The 23,834-nt window shown below is 40.5% G+C and overlaps 1 protein-coding gene across 1 annotated transcript in view; it reads left to right on the forward strand.

The window, feature by feature from the left end:
* Positions 1 to 23,834, forward strand: part of NAALADL2 (N-acetylated alpha-linked acidic dipeptidase like 2) — a 550,593-nt gene that overhangs the window by 136,150 nt on the left and 390,609 nt on the right. The window contains exon 3 of the mRNA XM_065411094.1: positions 1,021 to 1,140. Within this exon, the coding sequence (XP_065267166.1) occupies positions 1,021 to 1,140 (120 nt within the window). The remainder of the gene's footprint in view (positions 1 to 1,020; positions 1,141 to 23,834) is intronic.

The raw sequence follows: 23,834 nt of genomic DNA on the forward strand, positions 1-23,834 counted from the left end.
TATATAGCCCTCTACAAACACTATTTAGTAAGGCCTCACAGTGTTCTTATGCAGTAGCTCAATAAGGAATTATAGACTCCACATGGGTTGGGTTACACATACATGGGAAGTCGCCAAAAAATTTTAAAGTCCATTTCTTAATGGCAGAATTTCAGAGGCGGTCATTCAAATACTACAGTGATAATCTCATCATAAATGCCTGGATGATGGATAGATAATTAGAAACAGGGTTTTTAATTCTATACACAGATAGCTCAAGAACCATATGAACCATATCTCCCAAGACAAATGTGGCAGACTGGGGGGAATTAGGGTATTGTCCTGCGTGACTAATATAACCATTTTTGCTTATCTGAAATATTATATGAATCTGTGATTTCACTTCAAAAATGAATTATGAGATTTCTCCATTCTGGTTGCATCTGCATAATTCTGTTGATTTTTGGATCCTACAGCTCCAGTGAGTGTAGAGCATGGAATGTTATATTTACATTAATGAACTTAGATTACAGGAATCATTGCCAAATCACTATCCTAGGTGAACATTGTTGGGCTCCTTAAATCACAGCCAATGATTGTGGTGGAAAACTGCTGAAAGAAGTGTATTTAACAGTCATGTTTAATTCTCAAACTCTTTGGAGTTTTTAAAGATGATTGGGAAATAGAGATAAGTTAATCATAGAACTTTGCTCAAGCACTTTGTTGCTTTACGGGTAATTTTGTTTCAGTGGCAAGAGCACACTGAATTCTTGTTTACACCGTGCGTCAGTTCTCACTAAAGGGATGTGAATTCTAGTGCACACTAACATGTTGCATGCTAAAAGTTCCCTAATGCGGGACAACATTGCTCTGCACTGTGGAACTTTTAGTGCACAGTAGCAGGGTCCACACGGACCAGTCAGTGCGCAACATGCTGATGTCCAGTAGAATTACTTCCCTCTTGTGCTGACTAATGCACCATGGATAAGCATTAATGGTAAATGGCTAAAATAGAGCCTTAATTACCTTTTCTCTTTACAGGCAGAAGTAATTGATGTGCAGTATGGGGCTGTAGAAGATTTAGTCCTGATTCAAGCCATGACAAATGTGACCAATAAAATCGCACTTCTGAAGCTAGGACAATCACCTTTACTCTATAAGGTTAGTTACATGTCTGATGTACTTTATCTGAGTAATTTCTTTTGTTGTTCATTTCCAGATACTAAAATGGGGCCTTGTGTTGCCATCTCTATTGCAGCAGGCCAGTATTTGTTGGCATTTAATAGACTCCTTAACTCTTTCCTGCAAGTGTCTGCGGTGTTTGCTTAGTTCCAGTTTTGATATGCCATCTGTTTTATTGAACTGTATAATGCAGTATCAGAGGTTGCCTGTTGAGAGTGCCATATTTTCCCTGGGTGGTGTAAACCTTACAGCGAGGGAAGGAATCTGTAGGAGAGAGAGGGAATGAATCCAAGAAAAGAAGCGGCTGAGAGCAGGGGTAGCTGGAGCCTTGTCTGTCTGAAATTTGCATGTCGTCTTAGACTGAAATCTCTGACTCAGACATCATATCTAGTACTTGGCCTGCTGGAGACTTAAACATGCCCTGAGGTGAAGCTGAGTGCAACCTGTGCCTGCTTAACTTCAGGCTTTTGAGGATCTTCCCAAGCCCGCTGGGCTGCCTTCAAAATCCAGAGCTGCTTAACTTGCTATGACTGTGCTCTACAGACACTGAAATTGTGAAGTGATCTTCAATAAAAATACAGCACAGGAGGAATAAACAGATGGGGCCTATCAGGCAGGCTGCAAATGAGACAGTTCTTGGTCTTCACTATTGTTTGCTTTATCTGGTTTAATTGTATATGCTATACATACCCAAGTTGGCCCCGTGGCAATGCTGCCATTGGCTCTGTAGCTTTCCTTCCCATTCTTACTACCTCCGAGGGAGGGAAGAACTGTAGAGAGGAAAACATCATTAACTTTTACGGCGTTTTCTGCCATCAAATGTGTGAGGGCATGCTGCCGAAAGCCTCTGTATTTTACTTTAGCTCTCCACTTCCACTGCAGGCCAGCCACATCCTCTGATATAGCTGACAACCAGAAAGACATTTTAAAGAGACATATAAAAGGCCGACTGCCCGCTCAGAATGAGCATATTGTGTAGTTTCTGTTCCCCTCCTTCCTTGCTCTCTGGCTGTGTGTGTGTGTGTGTGTGTGTGTGTGTGTGTGTGTGTGTGTTTGCTTCCTTCCATTTCTGATATTGGTGGAGAGCACAGAGATTAAACACGTTTGTTCATTTTCATCTGAGACTCGACTAAGATCCAAATATTATATAAACATTGAGTTATATTTTTGATGTTAAAAACTCTATTTTTTTTATTGTGAATATTTTATAAATAAGAATTACATTAGTTTGGTATTTCAAAAGACTCTGCTGGCTCAGTAAATAATTAAACAAGACACTTCATGCCCAATTCACAGAAGCAATTATAAAAGACCAGTATCTCCAGATTTTATAATTAAAAGAATCCAGAGCTGCTCCACTGGCCACAGAAATCACAATGAAGACCAGGACACCGGTTCATAAAATAGCTGCTTAATATTTTTTGAATAGAAACAATCTTTGTCTCAATGAAAATGCCATTTTCAACTGAATAATTTCAGTTATTTATCTAAATTTATTTAGAGCCAATCTCATTACATACATGAAAGGTATGAAAGGTCAGTAATCATTGTCAGAATTTGACATGTGCAGCAGCCTCGCGCGTAGATTTTATGCTGCATTTCATTGTTAAATGCCAGTAACAATGAAATCCTGGCCCGTTAAAATCCCTGGCAAAATTCCCATTGATTTCAGTAGAACCTGGATTTCACCCCTGAATTTTTTAAAACTGTTCTTCATTCTGTTTGTGTTTATGTACTTACTGAGTCTTCCGTTTCTGTTTCTCCAGACCCTCCCCTCCTCCTTGCCTTTTTTCCTTCTCTTTCTTCCACGTACTTTGTTTTACAGCATGTTAAAACAGAAAGTTGATTCCAAGCAGAGCTGGAATTATAATTTCTTATTTCCTGTTTTTCATCCTAAATTTTGTATGTAACTCACATTTTCGCTATTTAATGAACTTTAATCTCTCATGATTATATTAAAACTATTGTATTTATATTACAGTAGTGTCCAAAGGTCCCAATCAAGAGTGGAGTGCTACCATGGCAGGTATATGCAGAGACATCACCCTTGTCCTGTAGTTTACAATTATCCCCTTATTTTTCGATTTTCCCCCCCACCCCGCTTTACTTTGTCAATCTGTTTGTCTGTGTATCTCTTTACTGCAATCTCCTCTATCTTTTCATTGTCCTTCATATTCCCCTCCTCTCCCCCATATTGGTTTTTTTTTTTTTTTACCTCCTCTCTTTCTCTCCTTATTGAGTCCACTGGAGAAAGTCCAAAAGACAACAATACATTTTTATTACTAGCAAAGCTAGGCCTGAGTTCACAAGAAGCACATTTCCTTAGTTTTATAGATCATACTCAGCAAAAAAGCAGAAAACAGTTGTTCATTCAAATACGCACTGGGTGACAATTTATATAGAACTTGTAAAATATGGATATAGATCTGGATTTTTGAAGCCTTCAGTGTTCTGGGTCTTTGGATATGCAGTTTTTGTTCTGCCCATGGCACTGATTTGTGCAGTTCTGGCCAACCACAAAATTCAGCTCCAGATCCAGATTGATAATGTCACAAAAAATGCAAGTGTCACTCCTCTTCAGCGTTTGTGTGGTCCATTATAGAGATTTGGCAGACTGCAAAATTTGCATCTGGGAACAAATTCTAAACCCATTTTGGGATGTTTGGATAGAGTCTTTTGGTTTGATCCCATCTTAGTATTTTATATGGGTCTATTGAAGACAGTTTACGGGATGGGGAGCCAGCAGCAGAAGGAGAAAGGAAAGAACTATGAAACTAACCTTGGGCTGGATTCTGTAGATGTCCATTGACTTCATGAGTAAAGGCTACTCAGTGCGAGTAACATTTGCAGAATCTGGCCCTACATTTTGTTTAGATCCAGAATGGGGGATGCAGCTGGAGTAGTGGCTGTAGAGGAGCTGTGTTGTTGAACTTTGACCTTCCTGTTGAATCTACCCTCCATATCCCATAGATATAGAAATCCATAAGCTGGATCACTTGATCTTTATGTGAGGAAGGGTGATAAATTTCACTATAGAGGAAAGGTGATGAATTTCACTATAGGTGACCAGTAAACCATTTGGTGATTAAACGTACCTACTCAAGAGACAGCATTCAGACTCATCTATTCAGTTCAAAGATAGAAATTTCCTAATCTGATGCTATAAAATGCAGGATGACAAAAAGATAAATGCTTTAGGGCCAGTTTATGTTTTCACAATCTGCCCTAAGTAAGGGGCTGGCATAGCTGCCCTGCTCCTGGGAATGAATTGTGACTCGGAGTCACAGTTCATTTCCTGTTTGTTCCCTTACTGTAACAGTAGCAGATTACTTGCCCTCTGCACAAACTCACTGTGCCCTGTTGGGTGCATTTGGAGGTGGTGGGTGGGGAGAGATTCTGAGCACTGCATGTTGACCTAGACAGGAGGGTAGTAGCAGCCCTGCTCTCCCCACAGTGGTGTGAAGTTCAAGGTGCATGGCCCATGTAATTTATATACCCCCTGTTTCAACCGGAATGGACACAAGAAACAAGCAGCAATCTTGCCCTCTAGGTCAGGTGAGAATGAGACAGTAATCGCAACATGCAAACTTATTTCTGTGCTTCAGAAGCACTAAAGGCCTGATTCACTTTATCAGGAATCTCATAGATACCAATCATGATTTAATCATTTGGAATTGGGATTCAATATAAAGCGTAACTTCAGTCCTAAATTAACTTTTAATAGCCCCGAGGACCCAACCACTCTAGCTTAAAAATGTTCAGTTTAACATATTTTAAAAAATACATTACATGAAATGTTGTTTTATTGCAGAAATATCTATATTTATTTTAATAATTTACTGTCTTCATAAATAGTAACATAATTGCTTTTTAACTGTTATAAAGTTTTTGGAAATGTGCATTTATGCAAGGGTTATTGGCAGGCACTTATGAATTAGGTTTTGCTAGATAGTAAATATTAAAAATCCTTTGTGTTTTCAAAAAATGCCCATTTTTAATATTTACACTGGGAAATGTCTTAATTTTTAACTTCAATACATTATGTTAATATCCATTTTTTAAAAACATTATTTGTTTGTCTCTCCCTCCCCTCCTCACTTTTATGGTTAGCACAACGTAATTGAGGAAATAGCATTCTAAAATCTCGGAGTTAGGACACTAGATATTTTTCTACTTAGCTTGAATGGGAGTAAACACAGGAAATACCATTGAAAGCTGATAGGGGAGACATTTGAATGCGTTCTTGCCACTCCGGAGGAATTGGGTTGCCAGGTGTCTGGTTTTCAATCGGAACACCCGGTTGAAAGGGGACCCTGGCAGCTCTGGTCAGCACTGCTGACTGGCCCACTAAAAGTCCATTTGGCACAGGGCTGGCTGGCTTCCTATCCGGCTCCCGCATGGCTCCCAAGAAGCGGCGACATGTCTCTCGGGCTCCTAGGCATTGGGGCGGCCATGGGGGCCCCTTGCGCTGCCCCTGCCCTGAGCACCGGCTCTGTAGCTCCCATTGGCTGGGAACCAATGAGATTCTTGTGAAGGAACAAGTACAATATTTTGAAGGCTTGGTCTTGACAAAGTGCAGTTAATATCTGGCAGGAGTTGGAAATGGAATTGTAGAAAAAAATCATCGTAGAAACAACTCATCAATATTTGAAACCAAAATGTTAGTTTAATCAATAAAAATCTACTGTCATTTGCTGCTTACTTCCTCTTTGGTTTCAAAATCTGGTGGTTGTTTAAATGGAGGGAGAAACAAGTTATTAGAAGGGCAAAGGAGGGAATGAATAAGTTAATGAGCAAAAGAAGATACTGACCACTGTAGTTCTGATGCAACAGTTTTTCCCTGAATGTTTTGAAAACCTGGTACTGTTTTGCATGGATAGTTGGGCTCCAAACGGAAGGCCTGACCGAAATAGGTGCCTTTGGGTCTCTACTGAGTGCCTGGAATTTCTCTCTGCAGGACTGTACCCTGAGTTCTGAGTAAGCCATGCACCTGGGCAAATAGTTGGTTATTTTCAATAGCAGTCAGTATTTAATTTTCACTTAAGAAAATAGTTCTCTGTATTTGTATGCTCAATTAGTTGTTTAATTGCACATTAACTGTATGTACTAAATTTATCCTTTGAAAAATTAGTCCTGTTCATGTTAAGAATCACTATTTTCTTAAAGATGGGTGACGTCCTGCACCACCTCCTACAATGTATTATATCTGCTAAGGGCTACACTGAATAAAAATGTATGCGGCTTCTATTCAAAATTGGAGGATGCTTCAAATACTAAAACTTGATTTTGGAGGGTTCTGAGGCTTTGTGCAGATTTTCGAGGTTTTGGAGATTTTGAATCCAGACATAATTTTCTACTTACCAAGCTTTTAAAAAGGAAATGAGTAGTAAATGCAAGCATCCAATCTACTGTCTATGTGCCAACTCCTGATAAATGGAGCGAAGTCAAGCTGCTGTGAGGAAATTGCTTTGAAGTATAGCACAGCTGATGGAATAAATTCTTAGCCTCAATATATATGTAACCCAGGGCTTTAAAAACCATATAGCTGATCAGATATTGAATGATATTGGAAAGGAGTGAGATTCTACTCCTCTCCATCATGAAGTTTTGGTCCTTTTGCTCTTCATAAAAACCCACTAGCCACATTTTCAGCATGCCCACTGCATTCATCCTCATGGCAACAAGGCCTGCAAAGACAGATCCTCTGTGTCATGTTGCATAGTATGGAATACCTCACCACTGCATGGCCCACTAACAGAACAGGAACTTAGCATTTCTGCTGAGTGGCCTGATTTAAGAAATGCTGTTCAAGATAAAAGTTGACCTGGAAAGAACTTAGTGTTAAATTAGTAGGCTGTTGCTTCCTGGATTCAATAGAGAAGGGGTTATTGTATTAGAGTCCATTCTAATATTGGCTATAATACTCATCAGATTGGCAAATCTAGTTTGTTAAATTTCAGTTTTAAAATCTGACACCTTAGCAAATTTACGAAATCCACTCCTACAGTAATATCTTAAGGCCTACTGTAGCTGCATTTAATGAACAGCTTTCCTGGTGAGGCTAGCTACTTGTTCTTCAAAGTGATGTCACTAAATGTTTAATTCAGCATGGTTCTTTAGCATGTGACTATTTTAAACCATTTTAGTAGTCTTATTGACTTCAGTAGTCAATACTCAGTTGCTTAAATTGAGGCACGTGTTTAAGTATGTTGCTAAATCAGGGCCTGTAATTGGGGACGCTCATCTCCTGCCCTGGAGTTTCTTACAAACAGTCTTGGACATCTTTTGATTGTCAGCACCTCTGAGAGTTTTTATTTCTGTTACGACCATCACAATCCCCGTGCAACACTTCTACCCACAATGTCATTCAATCCCCAGCCCTTTCTCCAGGGAGAGGAAGCAGAAGCAATCTCACCAGCCAGAGACCTTGCTTCCCCTAGGCTCTACTAGCCCCTCTCTTCTGCACTTCCTTCCTGTGCTTTTTAACTACCTTCTCAGCTGATGGGATAATTAGCCCCTTAGCTCATTTGCCCATAGTCTGATTAGGTAATTAAGTTTTTGGTCCCTCAATCAGGGTTTCTCTGGGGCGAAACTTAGTGCCTAAGTGACCAGAGTGCTGGGTCAGCTGCTTGCTTTCAGCACTCTGTCACAAGGTCTAAATCCTGTGTTGGACAAGAAGAATTTGTAACTGGGAAATGTTGCTATATATGTAATAAGAATTGTCTCACAGGTTTTTGTATGTCCGATAACTCACTGGAGTTGACAAGATTTATGTACTATATTAACCACTGATTCCAAACATTCTAGATACACTGAAGTAGAATTAACCTACCCAAGTGTGCTCTAACCTTCCACTGATTTCAGTGGGATTTAAAATGAGTGCCAGCAGCACAGCAGGTACAGTAGTTAACTGTTGTTAGCAGTAACGATACAACAGTCATACAATAGCCTCGACTTGCTAGCACCCAAGGTTAATAAGTAATAATAATTAAATCCTCAGAAAAGTCTGGTGATGTTATTTCTTGTCCCTTGTAAAAAAATATATATATAGTTTTTAAATGTAATCATTTTTTCCCCATTTCTTTGCTATGTGTCTGATTTATTTTGGAAACATTGCTGAATAATGAGGAAGTGCCCTAATAGGGGTATAAGAGAAATTGGTTTTTCTGAGTCACAAGGAAATATGTTCAGGTTTAGGTTGCCCCCTCTGCACAAAAAACGTGTAAGGGTTAAGACAAGCAATAAATTTTCAGTGGCAAAGTTTCCTCCAAATAGTTGTATTGGGGATGGAATCTGCTTCCCCCATCCCGCAGCACAAGATACATGTGGATGTTAAGACACCTGTTGGAGACCAAGGTCATCCCTGAAGATGCATTTGTCTCCATACTTTCCCCAACCCCCACACTTCATGGCAACATGGCTCCTGAAGTGCTCATGTTTTCGTGGCCTTTTCACTTGAGGCTTACCCTGAGGGTGGGTTCTTAAATCAGGAGAGGAAACATACATACAACATTACCGATTAGTCAGTATTATTCTACACAGGTAATTCCCATTTTTCAGGGGAATTGATGCCATGCAGTTGTTGTCCTTTCATGGAGCCTCCACCAAGTGATTTTTGCATGGAGGAGCTTCTTTGGTCTCTGGGTCACAATGTGTGGGAGCAGGCTGCTTAAAGCGGTCTGCACCATTTTGCTGCCTTCCTTCCATTCCACACAATGGAGTATGGGGTGAAATCCTGGTCCCCCTAAAGTAGGAATTTCACCGTTGGCCTTTGGGGCCTACTTCTATTTCCACTGAAGTCAGTGCTTTAAAGTGATTTCAATACGAGCAGGATTGAGCCTACTGTGGGTAACAAATGTAATTGCTACAGCAGTGATAAATTGGAATGTCTCACTTCTTTGATTGGAGAAAGCAGTAAACTAAGTTTTTTGCACACACACAAATTCCTCTACGATTTGCATTTTCAGTAACTATAAAAGAATGTGTATTTCAGAAAAGAATTGAGGCATTTTATTACTTGTCACAAGATGTGAGTGAATAATTCACAGAGCACAACTTATCCAACAAATTTAGCCTTGCCTTTCTATTCATGGTATCTCTCTGTAAATAGATTGCAATTTTCTTGAATGGATTTGCTACTCTAATATATTCTGCACATTCTTTAAAATTATGTTTAAGCTTCTCTGAGTTGATCACGAGCAATTTGCTGTAAGCAACTGATTTTCCAAATTCGAAATTTAAGCTGTGATGATTAGCGGTGATTGGTCAGAAAAGTAACATGCTATTTTTTCCTGATTAGGTAAGAATGTGAACACTTTTGATACATAGTTTCACCCAAGGATACTTATACTAGAAAAGATCCGTCTCCTAATCTTCACTGAGAATCAATGCATAAAAACATCACACGAGAATCAATGCAAATTTAGGCTAATATTCATGGGGAATACCTTGAAGTAAAAGTCACTAGCCAGTATCTTTTCATGAGTATCTCCTGAATCCCCATGATCTTAAAAATGCAATCCCAAGAAATCTACATTTTAGGCCAAAGATTTTAAAAAATAAAGGCAGAGAAACATAATTCCTAATAATGATAATCCTGGCTTTGTAATTGAAAATAGCCATTAAGTGCAGTGGCTGAGATTTATCAGTACAGCGTGCAGCTAGCTACAGGTAGTGGTTTAGATTAGAGGAGAGAGAGTTTGCATTTTGTGAAGGTTATAGGAATGTCTGCACTGACAATTGAGTCTTTTATTTATGACATTCCACTACAGGTTATTATGCAGGCATTATAAGAACCTCCCCACACAGCCTCACAAATGATCTTAACATGACCTAGAAAGAGCACCCTTTCAGTGAGAGAGACATATTTGTCACTTCTAAATCAATCTTGAGTTTCCCCAGAGTAGAAACTGATTATGTTGCCTTTTATAGCAGTATTCAGTTATGGGATGTTTTTATGATATAAACTGTCCATTGGGGAATTGACCCAACAAACCAATTTCAGACTGGATTCCTACCAGGATCTCAAAGGAGAAAAGATAAACTTTAATCCACTTAACCACTTGACCTTGTCCTACTCCTGTTTATCATATAGTGAGATATGTGGGTTGCCAGGTGAGTCCAAATCTGCTGATTCAGGTGATGCTAGAATTCCAGTTTTAAGGAATCTTTATGACAGATCAGAGATTAATTAGCCTAGTGCATCTGACTACTGTAGGTCTTTCTCTCCTTTACTAACCATGTTTATCATTTTAATGTCAAATTAACTTCCAGCAACTTGGTTGATCACATAAACGTGTGATGCATTAGACCTGCTGCTTTTGACATCAGATAAATTTTGAAGTTTAGAGACTTTATTGGCTCTCATTGTGTACATGCTGGAATGGACAGACTGGGGCGGGAATGCAGAGGAGGGCGTCATTTTCCCTGGCTGGGAAGGGTGTGGGGAGGGGCAGCTGCAGGAGATGTGCAAAGCGCCTCCCGGGGTCATGGCGGAGTCGCCCCTTTTCAGCCTGTCCGAGTGGGCATGAGCAGAAGGCCTCATGTTCTCGTCATGGCGGTTGGGGTCCTTGGCACAGCGGTCCTGCTCGCTCCCGAGCGCTTTCAGCATGGGGTCCCCACCGCCATTGCAGTTGTTGAGCGAAGAGGTCTGCAGCAGATTCTTGGACTTTGGTTCTCCGCTGCCGGCCCCCTCGGCTAAGAATGGGACACTGAGACAGTGCCCAAGAACCTTAAAAAATGAAATACACGGAAGACATCTAGAATAAATGAAGAAAATTACATGCCCTACCTTAATGGACAAATGTGCTAAGAACCTACTTGTCGCAGTGATCACAGTGTATCTTTCTTCCTGTTTGTCATACCATACTTAAGAAATTGTATAAGTACCATTATTTTCACATTAGTATAAACTTTGCTGCAGAGGAAGAAGGCTTTTGAAGTACATGCTTTGCCTTGGCCAAGGAAAATGGCATTGCAAGGGTGACAGTGTAAGGCATCAAAGTCTGTGGATGCTGCTGCAGAAACTAATACCATAGTAAATAGGAGACAGATAAGCTGTACTTTGTTCCTTTTCTATGGCATGTGCATACATTGCAGATTAGATTAATTGGGAGAGATTGAGAGCTCAAAAATGTTGATATGTAAAATGTTTTTGAACCTGTAGTACCCATAAATCTGTAGTACCTGTGAAAACCTCCTCCTTTTCACACACGATTAATTCTTTTGTATGTGCAAATCTGTGTATTTTATTTTATTTTTCTATATTGGTTGCATTTGTATATTTTTGTACACACAAGTTTCCTGGAATGTTTGTCCCTTTGTCTCTTTAGCTAAGTATAAATCAGCTCTCACGATGACCTGTTTGCATGTTACCGCTCATAATCTCATTTTAAAAAATTGTATTGATTGTTTTTGGGTTTTTTTGCAAATGGCTGTATCTGGCATCCTCATGCGAAGGGCGGTTTATGTTGTATGTGTGAGTGGCAGCATGATTAAATGCTGCAGTGAGTAAATTTGGTGTCCCTACTCAGGGTCCTGAGCTTTATTTTCTTTGAAGATGAAGTTCTTTTAGGGACCTCCTTGGACATAAATTTCCTCCTCCTTTCCTTCTACTGGGTCTCATAAGACTCAGGCTTGGAGATGGGCAGGGGAAGAGGATCTTGCAAAGTGACGATAACATGCAGGCATGCAAGGTACTCATTTCTAAGTGAATTATTAGAATTAACCAGGCTGCTTTCTGTACTTTAATGGCACAGAGACTTCAAAGCCTGTAGTAGGTTGTGAACATCAAATATATGCTATTTATCTATCTGTTCATGTGTGCATTTTTGTATACATATAGTAGTGTTGCCAACTCTCACAATTTTATCACAAGTCTCACATCAATAGATATTTTTCTTTCAAGTCCCAGCTCCTGGAGACATATATGATGTGAGAATCTCAGATTTCCTTAAAAAAAAGTTTCTAGCCCCTATAATTGCAGAGAAAGCTTTGGAAACACGAATCCTACAGGATGGCAACTAAATAGAACCTGGCATCTATTATTTCTAAAAATCCCATAGTTTTCTAAGTCAATGTTATGATGTTTTTGAGGCCTGATGCATGATTTTTAAATGCTCAGAGTTAGCAATACTGTATTTGATATTTATAACTTCTGGTTTATTAATATTATAGATTTTCCCCAGCTTTCTCTCAGCCTAGCCATTGTTCACTGATTTCTATAGTTGTCACTGCAGAAGTGGGTCCTGGAAAAGCATTTGAAGGTGGAGGTGGGCAGCAGACTTGTGGGTCATTCTAAGGACAATGTTCAATATGTTAAGGGTGGCCTGGAAGAAAGCGTGAAGACGTTCATGGGATACGTGAACAAGTGCCCTGTTGTGGCTGAGGACATTGATGGAATGGAGGCAGAAGTGGGCAATGTGATAGCAACACAATCAGAGAAGGGTGAAGAACTTTGAGGGATCTTGAAGTTTAGGGCAAGAAACTTGAACTGGATACGCTGGTAGAAAGCGGAGTCAGTGAGTGAAAGATTCAAAAGGGAGGGTGATGAGGATTAACAAAATGATGTAGTTTTTTAGTTGGGACTTGATTAATCCACCCCAGTTCAGTTTTGATCTAGTACTCCCCCTTCCCCATCCAAATAAAGAAAACCAATGGTGTGCAGTGTTTGGTGGTGGCGGCTTAACACTATTTCCCCCACTATTATCCTGGGCTGGTCTAAAATGTAACAGCTGGAAAGTGGTAACAAACCCCAGCCCATCCAAAATCAGATGAACAAAAAACTGCTGTATACCTTAGGGGTCAGAAGTCAGGGGGGTTGAGTGACATCTAAGAGCCTAGTGTGGGCCAGCATCTAGGCCAAAACCTTGCTTAAATAATTCAGAGAACTGGCTGTCAAGTTTGTGTGCAGAGTGAAAATTTTCACATGTATTTCAAACCCTAAAAGTTTCCTTATTCTGTGTTGTAAGTAGGACATTTACATTTTTTGCTTATAGTGGAATTGTGTTTTATCACAGGATGTGGTAATTAAATACAAAGCAAGCTCAATTTTCCTTGTGGAATGAAGACCTATAATATGTTCTAGTTATAGGACTGCGGTATTGTATTGTATGCTGTTCGTCTATCCAGTCATAACAATCTGTTTGATAAATACCATTGGGCCAAACTCTGCACAGTTTTACTCACACAAACAGTCCATACTATGGGAATAGGCCCAGTGAAGTATATAGGACCATGCATCTGAGTAAAAACTATTTGCTGGAGCAATTAGGCTAAGGCTTAATAGTGTTAATATTAAATGAGCAAGTATAACATGAACTTTAAAACCTGAAATCAAATTCAATGGAGCTTTGTTTAAGAGTAATATTTAACAGAGATTACCTCTCAGTAGAGATTTAGGGCTCAGGCCTGCAAGGATCTCAGCATTCTGGCCCCAGTCTAGTAGAGCACTGAAACACACACAACTTTAAGTATGTGAGCAGTCTCAGTTGACTTCAGTGGATCTGCTTATTTGCCTAAGATTAAACACATGCTTAAGTATGTTGCTGGTTTAGGGCCAGAATATTCAGCACCTTAAATTAAATAAATGGAGATATCCTAGCTCCTAGAACTGGAAGGGACCTTGAAAGGTCATTGAGTCTAGCCCCCTGCCTTCATTAGGCAGGACCAAGTACTGATTTTGCCCCTGATCCCTAAGTGGCCCCCTCAAGGATTGAACTCACCACCTTGGGTTTAGCAGGCCAATGCTCAAACCACTGAGCTATCCCTCCCACCTTGAAAGAGCCAAACCTCCTTTAGTAAAGGAATCTTATCCCGCAGGAAAAAACTCTCTTGAAGTCCATTTAATACTGTAATTATTGAAATACTGATGTTATAAACTGTGGAGATATGAAACACATGCATAGTATCTCATCCAAAATGATGAGCTGCTTGCAGTGTTCCACAGCTGAGTTCCTATTGACTAGAGCAGTGGTTCTCAACCTGGGGTACACAGAGATTTTCTAGGGCAGGGGTTCGCAAACTTTTGTACTGGTGACGCCTTTCACATAGCAAGCCTCTGAGTGCGACCCTCCCTTATAAATTAAAACCACTTTTTAATATATATTTAACACCATTATAAATGCTGGATGCAAAGCGGGGTTTGGGTGGAGGTTGACAGCTCCTGACTCCCCGTTTAATAACCTCGTGACCCCCTGAAGGGTCCCAACCCCCAGTTTGAGAACCCCTAGGGGGTCCATCAACCCATCTAGATATTTGCCTAGTTTTACAACAGGCTACATAAAAAGCACTAGTGAGCTCAGTACAAACAAAAATTTCATACAGACAATGACTTGTTTATACTGTTCTATATACTATACACTGAACTGTAAGTACAATATTAATATTCCAATTGACTTTTTTTATAATTATATGGTAAAAATGAGAAAGTCAGCAATTTTTCAGTAATAGGGTGCTCTGACACTTGTATATTTATGTCTGATTTTTGTAAGAAGGTAGTTTTTAAGTGAGGTGAATCTTGGGGGTACACAAGACAAATCAGACTCCTGAAAGGGGTACAGTCATCTGGAAAGGTTGAGGGCTACTGGACTAAAGGAAGCACTGTCTGATACATGTTTTGCCTTGAACAGATTTCTTTCTTTGTTTAGATTTGTGTAAATGTTAAGGAAAGCACTTATCCAAAGCTCTATGCACCTTTGCCATATATTCCAAATACAAAAATAGATACAGCAGCCTCCCCCAAAAACTCAGGAAACAATATTTTTAAAACCCCACTCCAGCTGCAGACCCTAGTGCATAAATTCCAGCCCTCCCTCTCCAAGTGCCTGTGGAACACATGGGCTTTGTATCTTGACCTAAAGATCAAAAGGTATGGACTAATTAGAACCAGCAGAAGAGAGGAGTGATTTCTAAGTCTAATGCAAATATCCTGTCAGCAACTGTGTCAAGCTATAGTGCTATGTAGGGTGCAGTGTGGTAGCAGTTATAGTCTAATATGATAAAGGCATGGATCATATTGGCAAAGTCCACATTAGAGAAAATGGTAACAGACATATATCCTGGTCATTACTGTTACATGATTGTCTAACTGGGGATCCAACAGTACCCATTACTTGTGAACAAATTGCATAATAAATGGTGGCCACACACCCTCACTTAAAAGGGCAGCTATGCTTCTCACCATGTCTGCTGATGTTGGTTTCAGTCTCTTGGGGTGTTACCATTTTAACACTTCAGGCATTTTATTTTTAATTGGAACTCCTTCAGTTTGACTAAAAACACATGGAAATCTTTCTTGACTTAGTTTTTTCATCCCTTTTATTGAAGGGGGGGGCAAACTTGCGTATTATGCCCATGCCTCTTGTTCATTAACGTACTTCAATCTTCTAGCTCAAACCGTCTGGGCTTTTTATGCTGAGGGATATTACATGGTATTTGATTGCTTTGTGAATTTTACAGAGGGCAGGATGATCTGGAGTGATAATGTCAGTGGGAAAGGCATGATAAAATATGACTGAATTTTACAACAGTCTCTGAATATAATTCTTGTACATATTAGCAGATTTATGTATTATAAATAAAGTTGAACAATACAAGCTGCAGATAACCATATATTTTCTGTCTATGTAAACTAATCATTGAATAAATAAGCAATATCCCTGTGTTTTAGCAGTATGAAAGAGTATAAATTTACAGAAGGAAATACCAGTGGTAGCAGCTTTTATTTTTTTTAACAAAATAAGCAGTTCAAAAAGTTTTCTTCTTTGAGTATATGTCAGTGTGGATCCCATTGTAGTTGCACCTGTGCTGCAAGCATTGGAGATCAGATTGTTTTTATAGAAGTGTCCATCGGGGCTCTGAATGCATCCTATGCTTCCTTGTGCTCCTGTGTGAGGATATAAAGGGTGGAGCAACCATGACCCTCCCTCGGCGTCCTTTTACTGTCTATGGCAGCAGGATAGAATCTGGTAAGTGTTCAACCTGCTATTTTTTCCTTGAGCCTCAAACTCATTCTACGCTGTTTTTATTTGGAACAAATCCTTCTTCCCTTTCCTTATTTTATTAATTCTTTTAGTTTGGACATTCTCCCCACCCCAAATAAAAAGACGAGACAGAGCGAGACCCCCACTACATATCTCCAGTACAGTGGGGTTAGGTGCTCACGTCAACAGTATTGGAAGATTCCAAACCTTCACATTTTAAGTCTCATCTGAGCTGCAACAGATTCATCCCCTTTGTTGATGGGGATAGCTGAAACCTTTTCTGTTTGGGGAAGAGTCACATCCTCTGTGGTGTGAAAGTCCTTCTCGTTGAAGTCTCACACGTCAAGGGACATGAGGTTCAAGCTACATCTACTCAAGTAATCAGTGAGCATCACTGTAGAACCAAACATGATATTCCCCCTCCCAGGAACCCAAGGGTCATCCTCAGTGAGTGCCCCTCTCAGCAGATACCGCACTGCATGGGCCAGCAGCGAGAGGAAGGCAGAGAAGAAAACCTCATCAAAATCATTACAGATTTTTGGGGTTGCTGGGGTTGTCCATGCAGCCAATTCGGCAACTACGGCCAGGTCTACACTACCGCGGTAGTTCGACAGCTGGCAATCGAACTTCCGGGTTCGATTTATCGTGTCTGGTCTGGACGCGATAAATTGATCCCGGAAGCGCTCGCCGTCGACTGCGGTACTCCAGCTCGGCGAGAGGAGTACCGCGGAGTCGACGGGGAGCCTGCCTGCTGCGTGTGGACCGCGTCTGAACCGCGGTAAGTTCGAACTAAGGTATGTCGACTTCAGCTATGTTATTCACGTAGCTGAAGTTGCGTACCTTAGTTTGAATTTGGGGGTTAGTGTAGACCAGGCCTACCTCAGCAATGTAACCCTCTGCACTAGCTTTGGCACCAGTTCCCTAGGCACCGACAAAGTCCTCACTAGAGCTGACTCTTGGTACCCCAGCACATTGGTGAAGCCAGAAGAAAAGTCTGTCTTAGCAGACTTCCTGAGCAAGCAGTCACTGACCAAATACAAATGGTCTTTTCACACTCCATCACACAATCAATATTGCCTCTGTTCAGTTCCCCACCAAGAAAAATGTGAGAACTTTAGCTGTAGATGAGGCCTCAGTTCAGGGTTATTACCAGATGTCTTCTTCCTGTGGTGGGACAGAGACTTGCTGTATACTATCTCCTCAGTCCCAGGGTGATTTCAAACGTCATGAGAGACAAAGCCATGATCATTCTGGTGGCTCCATATTGGCCAGTCCTGGCTTACATATCTGCTGCAGATGTCTATTCAGCCTCCAATCCAGCTCCCTGCCCACCAAGGCCTGTTCTCCCAGCATCATGGTCAGATACTCCAGACCTAATGTCACTGCACTTGATGGCATGGCTGAGCATCAGAGATGGATACAGCTTTCTACAAGTCCAGGAAATACTGACACAAAACATAAAAGCATCTAGGACATAAGTCGAACTGTTTCTTGATATTAGGCAGTTGAAATGGCCTGGACTTAGCCCAGGCCTCAATACCAAAGATCCTTCACTGCCTACTTCACTTTAAACAGGCTAGTCTTTTGCTCGGTCATTTTGCCTGTGCAGTTGTGTTCAATCTTTTCTCACTCCACAGTGCTGAACTTTCTTAAGGGGCTATTACGTACTTAGGTCTAGTACATACTCACCCATTACACAACCCACTCTATGTTGTGGAGGATTTTGATATTTTGAAATTTGGTTTCATTCCAATTAAGAACAAAAAGCTCGATTTCACAATACTTACTGAGTGTATGGGGTGCTCCACTTGGAGTTCTGCAATTAGAATTGATTCTGTGAAACTGTACTCTTGTGTTTCCTCTCTTTGTGAAGAAGATTAGGCTTCAATGAAATAGTCAAAGAAGAAATTTCCTGATTCACTGTCTCATTAATTTCTCTCCCAATGGGGAACCAACCCACTAAATCCTAAATTTCATGGAGACCACTCGAGATCTGGGTGTATATAACTCACATTTCTAAAGAGTATATTCGTTCCTGGTGCCTCCCTTTTTAGGCATCCAGTTTGAGGTGTTTAGGGTTTTATTACCAGATGTGCTGAGCATTTGCAGCTTCTGTTGGAGCTACAGGTTTTTAGCACCTTTGAAAACCAGGCCCATCTTGTTCAGGCTGTTACCCAAAAATGAAGGAACCCAAGAATAGGGCCTAAATATTTCTCTCGTCATCTGCTTTTTGACCTTGTGACTATTTCACTTTACTTACAAAATAATATCCTCACAACATAGAAAACATTTCTGTGAGCCCTTGCAACGTGAAACTGCAAAGTTTCATACAGTTCTACTTGTTACCAAGAACATTTCACCTCTTATTGAGTATTGTTTTTTCATCAATTACTTGGGCTGCTCTGAAACATCTTGACCTTGGGCTGCATACAGTAGGCTGTTTTGTTTTATTGTGTCATTTTCAAACTTGTCTCTTTGAAAAATATCAAAATCAAAACTGTCTCCTTCTGGCAAGGAGACATTATTCCATCTGTCGTAGGTGGGTTACGGAATTCTACAGTCAGTGCTACCTTGTGTTGTGATTCTGTCGGGCCTCACCAGGTGGGTAGAGTAAGGCTAGGTCAGAAATGTGGCTGATTGTCAGACCTGTGAGACAGAGATAAGTATACAGAAGTGATGCTTTAGCAAGTTGCCCTCTTCCCCTAATAATTACTGGACCAATGCCTCAGTATGGTGCTAGGGATCATGCTGTGCCTGGGCCAGATTTTCCCTGGCCTTTATACGAGTACACAGTGTGGGGAGATACAGGGAGGTCAATTCTGCCTGAAACTCAGGGCTGCTCAATTTCTGCTAACCCTGGGTGGACACGGTGCACCCAAGGAGGCAGAGAGAAGCCATTGCCACACACCACCTTTGCACAGGCCTGCAGTGAAGCCTGGTGCAGCAGGGGAAGTAAGCTGCACCCTATGAAAGAGCTTAGCAGTACTTGTGTTCCCAGGGAGCTTGGTGAGGAATTCTGCTTTTCTGATCTTCCCCAGGGGTGACATGGCTCCAAACCAGATCAGTGCCTAAATGACACAATTGAGCTCTTTGTTGTGAGAGATGAGCCACAGTGCAGAGGCATATTTATGGATCTGAACTTTTCAAAAGATAATGGGAAGTGTTTGGATCTAAGATTCCCGGTTGGGCCTCTCGTCTCATCATAACCCTGATGGTGGTTCTTCTTCTAACACAGATTAATCATCCTATTTTATAGATCTAATTTTATTTTGCATCAAGGGCCTCATGAGCAGAGCCCGAATGATTACAAGAAACCAATAAGGAATAAAGCAGACTTTGGTTTATCCCTGTTACAGACTTGATTGGTATGCGTGCCTGTTACATGGGAGCCAATTCACTTTGAGTAAAAAAAAAAAATCTCTCTAGTGTTTTCGCGGTTGGTTGTTTTTGTCACTTGAAACCAAGGAGGCGGTCCAGTCCTTCTATAGATTTTCTCCCATTTAAGAATAAGTTCTTTGTCTTTCTCACCTTGCCTCAACTGTTCACCTTTCTTCATGAGGCTTGTAAACTGAAGTGTGAATTGAACAGATGGTTGGAGATCAGTTCGCAAATGTCCATCCCAATGGCTACCTTGTCAATGTCTTTTAACGACCAGGCTCCCCTGTTCTCAGCCCACAAGATACTCATTGACTTAGTGGAGTGGGAAATAATGCCTTCAGGAGCAATCATTTTCTAAGACTTACACACACACGTACATGTACATATACACATACATGTATGTATAAATATGTGTGTGTACACACACGCGCACACACACGTTCTTTATACATATATAAAATCCCGTGGCCTTATTGAGGTCTGCCTGGTAGACTTGGGAAAATTTGTTGTCTTGCATTCATTACCCTCCCAGGACTCAACTCTGCACAGCTTGTCACTTTCCATCAGCGAGGACACCCAGCCACTTGTCAGAGAAAGGGGAATGTTTTGTCATTTTTGTTTCTCTGATGAATGCATGACTGGCAGAGTGATCCCCATCCATGTGAGTGGATATTATGTCTGTTGCTGATTAAACTTCTTTAACAGCTATTTTAATCATATTCTTCATCAGTTACTGCCAAACTGGGTCATAGTTTGTCTGCCCTAGTATTTTTTTCATTATTCCTGCTGTTGATAGGAATTATGTTCTCCATACGTAAATCATTATGGGGTTGATTCTCCATTACACTACTTTTATGCCAGTGTAAATCCATTGAATTCAGTGACGTTACACTGGTGTAATGAGGTGGAGAATCAAGGCCATGATGTTTTATGTAATTGTTAATGGTTCCATTATATTTAAAATATTTATTTTTCTGTTACTAAGCTTTGAAAGAGTAATCTAGCCAGGTATCCTCAGACTGGCTTTCTTTTCACATTACATACTGCCTGCAAGCACTGGTAAGTGCAAAGATCTCTCATCAATCACAGCTGTCAACCGTGCTGTCACCAGAGAAAAGGAATTAGTGGGTGAGAAGAGAAATTTCTATTTACTCTTTACACTTCCTGCTATACTCACAAAGATGTTGCACAAGATCATGCCAGACTGAGTTCCTACTATTCTCTGTTCTATGTAGCTTCTTATACTGTGCTCATCACTGTGGTATCTGAATGCTTCCTTCATTTCATTGTCAGTCTTTTCATTCATTGTATGTGTGACACTGCACCCCATATTCTTCATAGTGATATTAGTATGATATAATTATATCAAAATTATAATGTGTTTTATGTGAGGTGAGTTGTCAGTGGAAAGGTTATGGTTTGCTGAATATGATTATCCTATTTGTATGCCTGAATCATTTTTGAATCCAAAGTTATGTATATTGACTATGTATCTATTTCACATGTAGCTATTCCTGTGCAATGCCCGCTCGGCAAAATGCTCTCAGTCTAGATTGCTGGCTGGGAAGGGCCCATTTAAGTTAATGAGCCATTAAGAAGAAACAATAGGCCTTAGGAGAAGTTTATCTACCACCTGGGCGATAAACAGCCAGTGGGAGATGGCTACTATGACTCTACGGGGATATGTGACCAGGTCACCTGGTGCTGGACTACATCTTGGGATGTCAGTATTTTTCTACTGACTGGCATGGGAGCCAAGCTTTGAAACAAAGGGTTCCCACCATATGCAAAAGCTATATAAGGCAGGGGAGTGACATCATCTTGGTTCTTCACTGACCACCCAGGAAGACTCCTGGAAACACCTGAGGAACAAAGGCTGAACTGGGAGAAGTGCTGGACCCAGGCTAAAGGGATTTTTAGCGTGTGAATGGAACACCTGGGGATTCCAAACTATAAGCAAGTGCAGCTTGCCCCTTAAGAATCTGCAGCCTGCTTGTATCATCACTTTGGTTATGAATAGCCGATTCTCACCGTATCGGTTTAGTATATTAAGCTGAGTTTGCGTTTTTTGTTTATTTGCTAGGTAATCTGCTTTTGATTTATTTGCTATCCCTTATAATCACTTAAAGTCTATCTTTTGTAGTTAATAAACTTATTTTTGCTCTAGCTAAACGGGTGTGTGGGAATCATAACTTGGGGCAAAAGGCTGTTGCGTATTCCTTTCCTCATTGAGGGAGGGGGCGAATTTGATGAGCTTACTCTGCACAGTTCCCTGTGTGGTGCATGACAGTATAATTTTGGGAGGAGCTGGAAGGTGCCTTAGGTGGAGTCTTCCCATGCAGGGGCTTACCAGAGAGCCTGCCTGCATGAAACTGCAGCTGGGTATGCCCCTAACTGTATGTATGCTGGTAAAAGTGCAGGCTAGAGAGGGTTTTGCAGCTTGTCACAGAAGTACAGTGTAAAAGGGAGCCCAGGCTGGTGGGTCGCGGGGGCTCAGTGGTACCTCAGTTTCAGGTGGCACTCTGGGGGGAACCTGTCACAGTATGGTGTTGCATTTTGATGGTGTTTTTGGACTACTGAAAGCTTTTACTAAAAGTTTTGTCTTTTAAAATAAAACTCGGGTGTAGCTGTAATTGATGTGTTACCAGCTTTACTGTGTTTCTTTCCCTATCATCTTCTAACTATACTATTGCATGTTTATGTTTCCTAGATGTCAGTTCAATGGACTCTTAGAAACTTAAAGTGGTGCTAAATCTTTTTCAGTGAACCTATGTTGGCAGAACTGCATTTGCTTCTAGCACATATAAGGTTCTGAAAGATATTTTCTTTCAACTCCCCCAAAGAATTGCTGGTGAAAGAAGGAAACTGACCTAGTGAATCACAAGAATGAGTTTAGTACTTTTGCTGCCCATTACCTGTTTTGGGGGTCATTGTTACTAACAGAGCTTTCTTAATATCCTCAGCATGTCCTTGCTCTGATACTGAATCCCTCCTTTCCTAATCACTGCATAGACCAACTTCATGGCAATACATCTGGCAGTTTTTTCTCATTTTCCACTCCTTCCTTGCAGACAAGGTTTGGGCATAACTGTGGATTAATGCTTCTGGGCCTAATAGCATACTGGTGTTATTGTGCGGAGGATGTTTTCTCACCGAGTGAATGAGTGACTCTGTAGTGCTCTGTGATTGCCAAACTAATACAACTGCCATCTCTGGTGTCATCAAGCACTTTAGCTCCAGACCTTCTCCAGGTAGCTCTTTCTACTATTTCATTTTAGTGAAACAAGATATTTAGAAGGTCAGACAGGGTGCCAAAGCCCTGATTTATCAGTGTGCTGAATGGAAACAATGAAAAAGTAAGCAATTTAGGAACTAAAACTAGCAATTGTTGACTTATTCATCTCTTTCCTGTTGACTTATTCATCTCTTTCCTGCAATTATACTTCACCCAAATTACACAGACGCTGCAGCTGTTCTGTGTCATATAAGTCACTAACACAAAATGTTCACTATGAATGTACACTGTATAGCACATGGAGTGAAAAGGCACTCTTGAGAACTCCCAGTGTAATGTTTCAGTCATGAAAACAGTGCAGGCTTAATATAGTTTGAATTTCTGGATTTCCAGGGGAACGTGGAAGTGGAGGATTAATGTTGATAGTTTATAAAGAACTTACACAACTAAGGTTTTTTAATAACATCTTTAATATTTATGGCTTTCAAAAGGATTTTCTCCACCGAGGCAACTTTTTATGTTCATTTCTTTTATCATTGCTGACTTGTGACTGTTTTTCTAATAAGTAAGATAAATAAGTTCATTTTCCTGTATTGATTTACTTAAAGGCATGCTAACCAAGTAGTGAAATATTCCTTGGCTCTTCTCTGTAAATGAAAGTAAAATATTAATCAACCAATTAATATTATGCAGTTCCCCGGATGATATATAGATGTGCCTGAGGTTTTATACAGTATATTCTGCATTATGTATTGCATTTAGAAACATAACATTAAACCAAATATAAATATCTAAATGCACAGTTGGTATCTACAATATATGGACTGTGTTGTTGCCTTCAAAGCGTTATTCTAAAAGCACCAAACCTTAGTGCCGTCTACTGCCCAATAGAACACAGTCAGCAGGAAGAGCAGTGAATGAGTTTGTTTTGCTTTTATAAGAAACAATAGCTTTTCATACAAGATTACTAGATAGTAGTTGTGAGAATAGTGAAATAAGAGATAACAGGAGTACTTGTGGCACCTTAGAGACTAACAAATTTATTAGAGCATAAGCTTTCGTGGGCTGCAACCCACTTC

Source organism: Emys orbicularis, chromosome 9 (assembly GCF_028017835.1).
Source record: "Emys orbicularis isolate rEmyOrb1 chromosome 9, rEmyOrb1.hap1, whole genome shotgun sequence".
Lineage (NCBI taxonomy): Eukaryota > Metazoa > Chordata > Testudines > Emydidae > Emys > Emys orbicularis.